Source organism: Heterocephalus glaber, unplaced genomic scaffold (genome assembly GCF_053883595.1).
Source record: "Heterocephalus glaber isolate CG9 unplaced genomic scaffold, H.glaber_assembly_v1.0 deba00001538, whole genome shotgun sequence".
Taxonomy (NCBI): Eukaryota; Metazoa; Chordata; class Mammalia; order Rodentia; family Bathyergidae; genus Heterocephalus; species Heterocephalus glaber.
Window position 1 is genome coordinate 21,486,447 of NW_028258333.1, and position 12,892 is coordinate 21,499,338.

At 38.9% G+C, this 12,892-nt stretch overlaps 2 protein-coding genes across 11 annotated transcripts in view; one reads left to right on the top strand and one right to left on the bottom strand.

The window, feature by feature from the left end:
• Dnajc21 (DnaJ heat shock protein family (Hsp40) member C21) overlaps window positions 1-12,892 on the top strand; it is a 106,493-nt gene that overhangs the window by 57,564 nt on the left and 36,037 nt on the right. For 3 of the 9 annotated variants that reach the window (XR_015442225.1, XM_087189286.1, XM_087189283.1), the window contains one exon: window positions 6,505-7,222. The exons of the other annotated variants lie outside the window; for them this stretch is intronic. Coding sequence is in view for 1 of the 3 variants with exons in the window: in XM_087189283.1 (XP_087045409.1) it covers window positions 6,505-6,566 (62 nt within the window). In the remaining 2 variants the exon portion in view is untranslated. Of the gene's footprint in view, window positions 1-6,504; window positions 7,223-12,892 lie in introns of those variants that run through there. 9 annotated transcript variants of the gene reach the window in all.
• The window catches only part of Agxt2 (alanine--glyoxylate aminotransferase 2), a 47,810-nt gene continuing 45,464 nt past the window's right edge, over window positions 10,547-12,892 (bottom strand). For both annotated transcript variants that reach the window (XM_013073515.3, XM_004848636.4), the window contains one exon: window positions 10,547-11,269. In XM_013073515.3, coding sequence (XP_012928969.1) covers window positions 11,162-11,269 — 108 coding nt within the window. In that variant the 3' untranslated portion in view covers window positions 10,547-11,161. The remainder of the gene's footprint in view (window positions 11,270-12,892) is intronic.

Sequence of the window (12,892 nt, forward strand, 5' to 3'; positions counted from 1 at the left end):
GAATCTCAATATTGTTTTCATTTGCATCTCTCAAATGAGCAGTGATGTTGAACATTTTTTCATGTATTTATTTGCTATTTCTACTTCTTTGTCTGAGAAATGTCTGTTCATTTCAGATGCCCATTTTTGGATTGGGTCTTTAAATTTGGGAGATCTGATCTTTTTAAGTTCTTTATAGATTCGAGATAGTAGACCTTTGTCTGAGGAAGAGCAGGTGAAGATTTTTCCCACATTGTGGGTTGCCTCTTCACACTGCTGGTGGTTTCTCTTGCTGTGCAGAAGCTTTTTAATAAGAAGAGATCTCACTTGTTGATTGTTTGTGCTAGTTCACGGGCAGCTGAGGTTTTGTTCATAAAATCTTTTCCTACACCGATGTCTTCAAGGGTTCTACCTAACCTCTGTTCCAACTGGTTCAGAGTTTCTATTTTAAAATTTAGATCTTTAATCCATTTTGATTTTAGTTTAGTGCATGGGGAGAGATATAGGTGTAGTTTTAATCTTTGGCAAGTTGAGGCCCAGTTTTTCCAGCACCATTTATTAAAGAGGCTATCTTTCCTCCAGTGAGGGTGTTTGGCTCCTTTAGTGAAGATGAGATGGCTGAGTGTGTCTGGCGTTGTTTCTGGATCTTCTAATCTGTTCCACTGGTCCTCAAATCTGTTTCTTTGCCAGTACCATGCTGTTTTTATCACAGTAGCTTTGTAGTATAGTTGCAGGTTGGGGATTGTGATACCCCCTGCCATGTCTCTGTTATCTAGAATTGCTTTTGCTATGCTGGGTCTCTTCTTGCTCCAAATGAATTTTTGGATTGTTTTCTCGAGGTCTATGAAGTATGCTGCCAGGATCTCAATTGGAATTGCATTAAATCTATATAGCAGTTTTGGAAGTATGGCCATTTTCACTATATTAATCCTTCCTACCCAGGAGCAGGGGATGTCTGTCCATTTTCTGATATCATCTTCAATCTCTCTTTTCAGAGTGCCATAGTTTTCAGAGAAGAGGTCTTTGATTTCTTTTGTTAGGATGATTCCTAGGCATTTCAGTTTTTTGGATGCTATTGTGAAAGGAATTATTTGCCCTATTTCTCTCTCAGTGAGTCTGTCATTTGTGTAGAGGAAAGCTATTGATTTTTGTGTGTTGACTTTGTAACCAGCTACTTGACTGAATTTGGTTATTAAGTCTAGAAGACTTTTGGTGGAGTTCTTGGGGTCTTCTATATAGAGTATCATGTCATCTGCAAATAATGACAATTTGACTTCTTCATTTCCTATCTTTATTCCTTTTATTTCTTTCTCTTGTCTAATTGCCGTGGCTAATGTTTTTTAGAACTATATTGAACAAGAGTGGTGATAGTGGACATCCTTGTCTTGTTCCTGATTTTACTGTGAAGGATTTCAGTTTTTGACCATTTAGTATGATATTGGCTGTTGGTTTTTCATAGATGGCTTCTATCAGTTTGAGGTAGAGACCATCTATTCCAATTGTTTGTAGGGTTTTTTTTTTTTTTTATCAAAAATGCATGTTGGGTTTTGTCAAATGCTTTTTCTGCGTCTATGGAGATAATCATATGGTTTTGTCCTTGGCTCTATTGCTATAGTGTATTACATTAATTGATTTTCGTATATTGAACCATCCCTGCATCCCTGGGATGAATCCCACTTGATCAGGGTGTATGATCTTCTTGAGGATCTTCTGCATTCTGTTTGCCAGTATCTTATTAAGGATTTTTGCATGTGTGTTCATTAGTGAGATTGGCCTATAGTTCTCTTTTTCAGTTGGGTCTTTCTCTGCTTTGGGGATCAAGGTGATGCTTGCTTCCAGGAATGAATTTGGGAGTATTGCTTCCCTTTCAATTTCATTGAAGAGTTTAAACAGTAGTGGCAGCAGTTCCTCTCTAAATGTCTTGTAGAATTCAGCAGTGAAACCATCAGGGCCCGGGCTTTTCTTAGTTGATAAGTTTTTAATTACATTTTCAATTTCATTGGTTGATATTGGGTTGTTCAGAACATTTAGGTCTTCTTTGTTCAACTTTGGTAATTCATACGTCTCTAGGAATCTGTCCATTTCTTCTGTGTTGTCCATCTTATTGGCGTATAGGTTCTGGAAGTAGGTATTGATGATCCTCTGGATTTCTGCTGGGTCTGTTGTCATTTCACCCTTTTCATTCCTAATTGCATGGATTTAGGCCTTTTCTTTCCTTTTTCTGACAAGGTTGGCTAAAGGTTTGTCAATTTTGTTGATTCTTTTGAAGAACCAACTCTTGGCTTCATTGATTTTTTGTATTGTTCTCTTAGTCTCCATTGCCTTGATTTCTCCTCTGATCTTTATAATTTCCTCCCTTCTATGAGCTTTGGGGTTGTCCTGCTCTTCTTTTTCTAGAAGCTTGAGTTTCAGCATCAGGTTGTTTAATTGGACTCGTTCTGTTTTCCTAATATGTGTATTCACTGCTATGAAGTTCCCTCGTAAGACTGCTTTCATTGTGTCCCATAGATTCTGATATGTTGTATTGTCATTGTCATTTAATTGAAGGAACTGTCTGATTCCTTCTTTAATTTCCTCTGTGACCCATTGGTTATTCAGAAGTGTGTTGTTCCATTTCCATGTGTTTATGAAATTTTTTGAGTTTCTTTTGCTATGGATCTCCAATTTCATCGCACTATGGTCTGATAATATATAGGGGATAACTTCAATTCCTTTGCACTTACTTAAACATGTTCCATGTGTGAGTATGTGGTCTATTTTGGAGAATGACCCATGTGCAGCTGAGAAGAATGTGTATTCTGATTTTGTGGGGTGGAAGACTCTGTAAACATCTTTTAAGTTCATTTTTTCAAGAGTTCGATTGAGTTCTAGTATTTCATTACTTATTTTTAGTCTAGCTGGTCTATCTATTTGTGACAGTGGGGTGTTGAGGTCCCCCACTACAATTGTATTAGTGCATATATGACTTTTCATGTCCATTAGTATTTGTTTTATATAGTTGGTTGCACTAGTGTTTGGTGCATAGATATTTATGATTGTCATCTCTTCCTCTTGGATTCTTCCTTTTACAAGGATGTAGTGTCCTTCTTCATCTCTCTTAATCAGTGTTGGTTTGAAATCTACCTGAGCTGCAAAGAGGATAGCTACTACTGCTTTTTTTGGGGTTCCTGTCACATGGAGTATTGTTTTCGACACTTTAACTTTCAGTCTATGAGTTTCCTTTTGAATTGTGTTTCTTGTATGCAGCATATTGTTGGATTTTGCTTCTTGACCCATTCTGCCATTCTATTTCTTTTGATTGGTGAATTGAGACCATTAACATTGATGGTTATAACTGAAATGTATTGACTTGTCATTGCCATGACTTTTTCTTTTTGTTGGGTTCTTCCCCTTTACATTTAATTTCTTGTCATGCCAGATGGGTTCATTCTGCTTTGCTTCCTGGGGTTGTGATCCTCAATGTCTGTTCCTAGGATATTGTGTAAAATTCTTTGGAGTGCTAGTTTGGTATTCATGAGGTTCCTAAGGTGCTCTTTGTCATGAAAGTATCTTATTTCTCCATCCATTTTGAAAGATAGTTTTGCAGGGTACATCAATCTGGGTTGGAGGCTGTTTTCTTTTAGGGCTTGGAATATGTCACTCCAAGCTCTTCTTGCCTTAATGGTTTGTGTTGAGAAGTCTGCTGTGATTCTTATGGGCTTTCCTTTGTATGTGATTTGTTTCTTTTCTCTGACTGCTTGTAGAACTTTGTTCTTCTCTTGAGTTTCTGGAATCTTAACAGTTATATGCCTATGTGTAAATTTCTTTTGATCAAGGCTATTTGGAGTCCTATATGCCTCACTTCTCTGTATGTCAAGCTCTTTTCCCCTGCTTGGGAAGTTTTCTGCCATTATTTCTGTGAAGCGATTTTTTATGTCATCTCCACTCTCTCCTGTTTCCTCATTGAGCCCAATCAGTCTTATGTTATTCTTTTTTGCATCATCTAGCAGCTGCTGGATTGATTTCTCATGTTCTCTTATAATTTTGAAGCAATTTTTCTTTTCCTGGTCACTAATTGCAATCTTATCTTCTATATCTGAAATTCTGTCCTCACATTGGCTCATTCTGCTGTGTAGACTTTCAATGGAGTTTTTCATGTCCTGGAAATCTATTTGCATCTGTTTTATGGATTCCATTTGTTTCTTATGTTGGAATTCCATCATGTTCCTCAGGTCCTCTCTAGATTTATTAATCATGTCTTGCACTAGGAGCGCAATTTCTCCTGTTATCTGAGAAATTATTTCTGATTTCATTTTTTCCAGATCCTCTTTTGTTGCCAGTTCAGTGGGTCGAGGTGGTTGAGTGTCAGAGTGTTCCATCTCATTTCCCTTTGGGGTTGCTGTAGGTGATCTGGAAGTCTGTTTTTGAGACTTATTTATGTGTTTTCTCATTTCAACTGGGGCAGGGAGCTGTTAGCGCCTGCAGGGATTACCTCCTCTGAGCTGGGTGAGGTGTGCCAGGGGCCACGAGCAGCGGTTGGGATGGTGCCCCAAAAGCCCTTTCCTGTGGGCTGGGAGCAGCCGGAGGGATGGTGGCCAGGAAACCCCTTCCTGTGGACCAGGAGCAGTGGGATGGTGGCTCAGAAGCCCCTCCCTCTGGGCCTGGAGCAGTGGGAGGGATGGTGGCCTGGAAGCCCCTTCCTCTGGGCCAGGAGTAGCAGGACAGAAGGTGGCCCAAAAGCCCTTTCTTCTGGGCTGGGAGCAGCGGGAGGGATGGTGACTGGGAAGCCCCTTCCTCTGGACCAGGAGCAGTGGGACGAAGGCTCAGAAGCCCCTACCTCTGGGCCGTGAACAGTGGGACTCAGTACCTCGGTCTGGTGGTCTGGTGTCCTCTGCGTCTTTGTAGTGTGGAATCAGCTGGCTGCCTGTCTGCAGCAGGGTGATTTGGCGTCTTCCACGTGACTCAGGACCTCGGTAGGGCGTGCACAGCCCTGCCTGTCTGCAGTGGGCTGATTTGGCATGTTCTGTGCGACTCAGGACCTAGATAGGGCATGGGCAGACCTGCCTGTCTGTAGCGGGGTGATTCGGCGTCTTCCTTGTTCACTTCTTTATATTTGTCCTCAGTGGTCCTTTTTTATGTTGAGATTCTATCACCTTTTTCTAAGGGTAAAACAGTACCATTTTTACTGATTGTACCTTGGCTTTAATTATCCAAGAACAAGCTTCTGATGTAGGTCCCAGCAGTTCTTCAACATGCTTCCAAATGAGATTGTGATATTCTTTTTTTTTTTTTGCCATTTTTTCTTTTTTGTTATTCATTAACTTTATTGGTACATTTTAGGTCTACATTATGATCACATTCACCATTGGGAATTTGTACCTGTACATGATATATCTTGTATCTTATTTTTTTCCATACCCCTTTTCTCTCTTCAACCTCTCCACTCCTCCCTATTTATAAAAGCTTTGTTTCCATTTTTCCTTCTTTTTTCATTTTTTTTCTTTCCCTTCTCTTGCCCCCCCCTTTCCCTTTCCCTTTGGATCTTTTCTTCCTATTTCACATTACCTATCGTGCATTTTGGTCCTCATTTACACTTTCAACTTCTCAAACTAGAGAAACAATTCAGTATTTACACACGTATGTCCTATTTACTTCACTTAAGAGTATGGCCTCCAGGTGCATCCATATAGTTATAAATATTGCTAGTTTATCTTTCTTTATGGGTGAGTAGCACTCCATTTTACTAAAAAAAAAAAACCCCACATCTTCTTTATCCAGTCTCCAGTTGATGGGCAATTGTGCTGTTTCCAAGATTAAGTATTATAAACTGTGCTGCTATAAACATGGGTGCACATATACTGTTGTGGTATGATGCTTTTATTTCTTTTGGGAAGATACCCAACAGGGGAATAGCTGGGTCAAATGGGATCTGTAATCCTAGTTCTTTGAAGCATCTCCATACTGATTTTCACAGTGGTTGCACCAGTCTGCACTCCCACCAGCAGTGGAGCAGTGTACCTTTTCCCCCACAGCCCCACCAGCATTTATCATTGGTTGATTTCATGATAGCAGCCATTCTTTCTGGAGATGGAATTTCAGTGTTATTTTCATTTGCATTTCTCAGATGACCATTGATGTCAATTTGAACATTTTTTCATATGTTTATTTGCTTCTTTTACTTTGTCTGAAAAATGTCTGTTCATTTCAGATGCCCATTTTTGGATCCTTAAATTTGGGAGGGGCGTCTGATTTAAATTCTTTATTCTAGATAGTAGTCTTTTGTCTGAGGAACAGCTGGTAAAAATTTTTTCCCACATTGTGGGTTTTCTCTTCACTGTGTTGTTGGTTTTTCTTCCTGTGCAAAAGCTTTTTAATAAGATAAGATCCCAGTTGTTGGTTCTTTGTGTTAGTTCCTGTGCAACTGAGGTTTTGTTTATACAGTCTTTTCCTACATGGCTGGAGATTATGTTATTCTGCTGCTTACACTTCATGTTGAAGAGGCGAACATTGCCATGCTTTTTGTTTCATTTTGTTTTTTCCTTGCAGGAGAGGTGAGATTCGAGTGGGATTTAAAGTTTCAAGAGGAGTTAAATCTTCCCATAATTTAGAGATACTGTTTGAGTAATTTGAATTATCCTTGAGTTTCTCATTGATGGATTCAACCAAGTGTGAATCAAAGCATGCAAAAACCTGGCACCTGGACTGAATATATTCATTTTTGTCATTATTCCCTAATCAATACTAACATTTGCATTGTATTATATAATGTAAGTAATCTAGAGATTATTTAAAGTGTACAGGATATTTGTATGCCATATGTAAATCTAATGTCTTACTATAAAGGACCTGATCATCCTCAAATTTTGTATCTGTAGAAGGTCCTGGAACCAATGTCTGTGGAACAGAGACAATTTTATGGGAAAGTTAAAAGCTACACTGACATACAAGATGGATTCTTGACAAAACAAACAGGAGTGCATTTAATACCATATTACCTATTTATAGGTGTTATCTTCCACTAGTTATTTTCTCTAGTGCAATAGCAAAAGCTTGTTGTGATTAAAAAAAAAGCCTTCCTAATTCCTGAGTGGATTAGCAGGTCGAGTGTTTAAACAGTTGCCAATATTTTAATGCTGTGTTCTAATCACATCATGAACTGTCAATATTTTTCTTGTATGGAACAAAGTTTGCTTGAGCTAAGTGTTCATCATCTTCATTTTAGACATTTTAACAAGAATGGAAATAAAAAAGAGCTTGGCAAGAATGTGGGCTCCTTGCTTATGTAAGCTACCTTATCTCCCACCTCCTGCGGGTAGTGCAGAAAATGGAAGGGAGAAAAATGGTGGTGCTAAACTCCTGCCCACCACTACACATGGAAAGGAAGAAGAATCCTTCATGTTTATAAACCAGTGAAGAAATGAACCACCAGCCATGCTCTAAGCCCCTAAGCTGTACCCTTCCTGCTCTTGTGCCTCTGAGGTTTGCTCATCTTCAGCCCTTCCACTGCCCATTACGAAAGAGTTAGGGCTTATCCTGATCAACAAGAGCTTGGGTAGAGTCCATGAATGAGATCTAGGACATGGCTACCTTTTGAAATTTTGCAGCTGACTTGGTGTCCACCAAAGTTCATGTTGACACTGGGTCCCCAATGTGGCAGTGGTGGGAAATGGGGCCTACTAGGAGGTGTTAGTGTAATGAGGGGGGAGCCCTTGTGAATGGATTAATGCTTGTCTCTTGTGAGTGAGCCCTTCCTCATGTTGGACTCAGTTAATTACTGTGAGGGCAGATTGTTGTAAATCAAGTTCTCTCTCTTTTGGATATGCCCACTTACCCCTTTGCTTTCCACCATGAATTGAAACAGCCTTAGACCCTCACCAGAGCCAGATGCCTATTCTTGCACTTCTCAGCCTCCAGAATTATAAATTAAAATCATCCTCCAGATTTTATAAATTATCCAGTCTCAGGTATTCTGTTAGAGTGAGAGAAAACAGGCTTAGACAACTTTGACATATCCCTTGGAAGTAGGAAACTAACAGTACATTTCTTAGGTATATACAAGATTCTATAGTTCTCAGAAAACCACAAGAAATATGTTGTATGAATTTATGTGACTACTAAATTCCTTGCTCTCCTTTTTCTAGAAGAGGGTACCCTGTTACTAACAGGGATCTTGGCTTAAGCATGCAAAGGTTCTCTGTGTGTGTGTGTGTTACTATTGGTTTTAACTTTGCATTTTATTGTTTCTTCTTCATATATTATGAAATTCTTAATGGATTATAATAAACATTATTTTCTATTTTTTCCTTTTGTTTTATTAAGAAGAAAAAGAATGTTGGAACTGAGAAGGCTTTGAAAAATCACTAAGATGTGTTGGCTTTCTTGTTCAACCTTCTTCACCCCATAACTTCCACTGCCAAAGGAGAGAGGAAGAACACTCCAATAATTATAGAAATAAAGAATCAAGGTGAATCATATGGAAAGATGGTGGAAATAAAGATTTAATACCAAAGGATTTGGTACTTGTCAGATAAATTCTTACAGCATATTCCTTGTGGCTTTCTGAGAACTACAGAATCTGTGTATACCTAACAAGTATACGCTGTTAGTCTCTCACTTCCAAAGGATATCTTAGTGTCAAAAAGGTGGTTGGGAACATGTAGTGAGAGCTCTAGAATACCATAGTATTGGGTTTGGACTTTGTTTCATGGGCAATGGGGACTCCAAAACTTTAAGAGACAAGAGACAAGATCATGTTTATGATTTATATGAGTGACTTTGGTACTAGAGGATGAATTGAGAAGACTATCAGTTAGGAGGCAGTTTAAATAGTAGAGATGGGAGCCTAAATTAAGGCAGTTTTGGTATAAATGTGCCACATCAGAAAAGTTATGTTGGAGAAAGTATTTATGAAATTTGATCAAATGACAAGTAAAATAATGTGGAAGAAAAAAAATGATCTAGAATTATGAGCTTGAGATGAAAAACATCCCATAAATAGAAAAGGGATTCAATGAGGAGAGAAACTCAGTAGGTTTTGTGTTAAATCTGTTGAAGTCTCAATGTCCTTGGGACATCCAAATGCAGTTGTCCGGAGGATTTAATTTTGGGATTGGAGCTCAGAAAAGGGTTGGAATTGAAGATAAGTATTTGGAAGCCATCAGCATAGTTAAGGTTGTTGAAATTGCAGAAGAGAGCAAGGTTGCTTACTGGGAGAGAGAATAGCATGGAAGAAAAGACAGCTCAAGACAGAACCTTGAATTTGAGGAGCTGTCAGAAAAGAGGCTGGGAAAGAGCCACCTGAGATAGAAGGATCATATTGCAGAAGCTAAGAACTATATTACTCAAGAAGAAGCAGTTGTTTAGAAAAGAATTTCAAAGAAAACATTTGGTTTTCTTCAAAAAGTCACCAGTGGCTTTTTGAGAAAACAAAATTTCCAAGGACTGAAAGAAAACAATGAGAGCCTAGTGATTATGGCTTGGATGAGAGATAAGGAAGTATAAATGGAGCACAAAAACTGTTCTTGGGAAAGATTCTGTGGTGAAGAGAGAAAGAGAAATGTAGCTGGAAAGGAAAACATTTCTTTTTTGTATAATTTATCAGTTTACAAAGAACTTTTACATCCACTGATTCATTTGATTCCCAAGATAACTCCAGAAGGTAGGAAGGGCAAGTAATGAAACAGAAAAAAAAAAACTTGAGAGTAAGAATAAATTGAAAGCCTAGCTCATGGTCACTTGTAGCAAATTAAGTAGAAGAACTAAGTATAGAATTTAAGGCATTTGGCTGAGTCTAGTGGCCTTTTTGAAGAACCAAAATGAAGTGTTTACTGTATTTGGATATCAAAGGGATTTTGACCATATCCAAGAGATAGTGGGGAGCTACTGGCAAATTTTGTGCTAGGGAATACAACGTTTAAGTCAATGCCTGATGGAAATAAACCTGGCTATGATGTATCAGTAGAACAGAAACCTCAGTGGGGCAGACATTTAGGATGTGGCTTCAAGCCAGAACACAGCTTTAAATAAATATCCAATCACATGCTGAGAAAGTTATTTTTCTTTCTAATTTGTGTTCAGGAGAAGGTATCAGTCTGCCAGTGTATTTTTTAACAGTCCTCAAACACTCTAACCTTTTTGAACAAAGAGAGAGTAGGCCCCAGATAGAAATGGGGTTGTGTTGTTTGTATTCACTCCTTTTTTATTTATGGTTACCTTCTATTTATGACAAGTGGTACTGATGTCTAATTATTGTTATTATAGACAGTCTACTATTAAATACAACTAAGTAAAAAAATCAAATTAAGAAAAGTATTGCAAATTCTAAAACAGGTGTACACATATACAGGAGAAAATCTATGAATATATATTATAATAACTAAAGTACGGAAAGTTCTGAACTTGAGTGAGAGATTGAGAATTTAGATCAGGGTGAGTTGATGGCAGTGGGAATAAAGAAGAAAGGAAGACTTTGATAGATGTTTAAGAAAGTTAAAGGTGGGGAGGTTGTTATTGTCCTAAAGTACTTTATGTATTATTTCATAGGATGCTTTCGGCCACAGTAATGGAAAACTTAAATAAAAAATGCCAATGCAATAAAAAGAATTTATTATCATATTTCAAGTAGGCTTGAGGCAGGGTGGCTCATGGTTCATTCAGGTGTCAGTGGTTCATTGATATCACTAAGTACTCAGGTTGATTCATCTTCCAACTTCAGCAAATAGGCTGTATCTTCATGGTCCCCAGATAGCTAATGTGGTTCCAGGAATCACATTGTGACATACGATGTTTTCAGTGCAACATGAAGACACCTTCCTGACCTGAAGAGTGGAGGGTAAAGAAGCTTTTCCCCGAAGGCACCTCCATCAAAAGATTTTTCTTTAGAAGTCATTGGCCAAAAAATGCTATATATTCATGAAAAAAGCAATTAATGCAAAGTAAAATCAAATTACCATAACTAAACTAGGTAATTGGGACTTATTCTGCAAGCTAAAAATAGAGATCCTTTCCCAGAAGGATGAAATTCGAAAGTGAACAGGGGCTCTATTAAAGCATGGTGGATAGGCAGTCAACCATATATCTTGTACAACTGCCCTGGAGAGCTGCAGGTTTTCTCTCAGTAACAGTGGTTTTGAAATTCCTCAAATTCATCCTTGGACATAAGTAGGAAGTTCTTGAGGCTTGTGGTTTATTACTTCTTAACATTTTATTTAGCTCTTCTCTCCATGTGTTGGATTAAGGCAGAACGAAATACTTCCACTGCAAAATCAGCCTCTGGTTTAGTGACACACATTGGGGGCACGATGCGGAAGGTCTGAAGGGACAGAGGAAAACAGCAACAAATCATCAGAGAATCAAATATAGCTTTGAGGAAATGTGTTACAATGAAACTTTAAAGCCTGTTTTCATGACATTTCTCACATTCCTCTTACTAGGTTCACCTCTCCTCCTAGGCTGTCTCCAGGTCATCCATTTTCCAGTCTTCATAGAAATCTTTGCACCATGTGGCTCTGTCCCTTTTTTCTTTTTGTTATCTCTTCATCTCCTGGTCTTTCCCTGAGATCCCAGGCTCCTATCTACACTCAATTTCTGCCATCAGTGTGGGTGAGCTCCTTGTCCATGTGTAAAACCCAAACAACTATCTTCTCTTTTCTGATGGCCACAGCTTCCAGAACCTTCATCTCTAGTCTTCTGCAGCCATTCACACCCAAGGTTTGTTCCATGAGCCTTTCTTCACAGAGAATAACCCAATTATCATTCCCATTACACCTACCCTTTTCGTGAAAAGCCTCTTTAGCCTTCATTATCTGCAGTTATTTCACCCCATTTCTTAATATCTCTTCTTTTCATTCCTGTGCAGTTTGGGGCACAGAGTTGACCAAACTGCTCTTTTACCTGCCCCCTCATTTTGCATGCATTTTCACCCCAATGCTCTGCACCCATATGACCCAGTCTCAGCCTTGATGAAAGCTATAACTGCTTTACTCCAACCTACATGCCTGGGAAGTGTTAGTAAAACTGATTACACAGTAAGCCTGGCTGACACCACTAAATATTCAGTCTTCAACTTCCACTGGTTGCTGAGATTTTCCTTGTCCTCTGCCAGCTTCCTTTCTCATTCTAAACCTTTACTATAATTCTCTGTTTCCTCACTTAACTAGTCTGATGCTTCTCACTCTATTTCATAGACATCATGGACAATTTTAGAGAAAATTGAAGCTTTCAGGAAATAAATTTCTATAAAATTATTTGTTCCATTCTTACATCCTTTCCCAAAGGCTCACAGATATCTTTCTTATTCAACTCCAAATTGTGGACTTGTGCCCTTGACCTTAGATACTCCCATCATGTTCACTCTAGGTAACATCATTGTCTTCTCTTGCACCTCAACTGCTTTTCAACTTCCCCTCAGCCTACAAACAATCAGCCTTAACGTTCTCATGATCCAAATCCAAACCACACCAAATAAGAACCTGTGCAGAGGCCCTGGCCCCTGGTAGCTGCTCTGCAATTGCTATCTTGCTTTAATCCAAGTATTAAAAAGACTGCACATAGGCTTTTATTTTTCACCATATCCTTCCCTGCTTGACATCACAACCCTCTGTAGTATAGTTTCCGTCACTTTTCTGACATCACTGTACTAAAGTGACTTGAAAGATGTTCATTTCTCAGCCCTTTTACCTCCCTGGTCTTCTCTGCTGCACTCAACACTGGACCTTTCTTCTTCCTGAACCTCTTCATTCTTTCCCTTCCATAATCCTACGTTCTTCTAGCTCTCCTCATGTGCCTATCCTTTTCTGCTCCCTCCAGGCACCTTCTTCTGCCCACTAAATGTTACTCTTAGGTAGGTTTCTGCCCTCACTGTGCTTCTCAGCCAGTCACTAGGCTTCCTTTGAGATGCCCTTAACTTACCACCTTTGTGCTGATGGCCCCAATC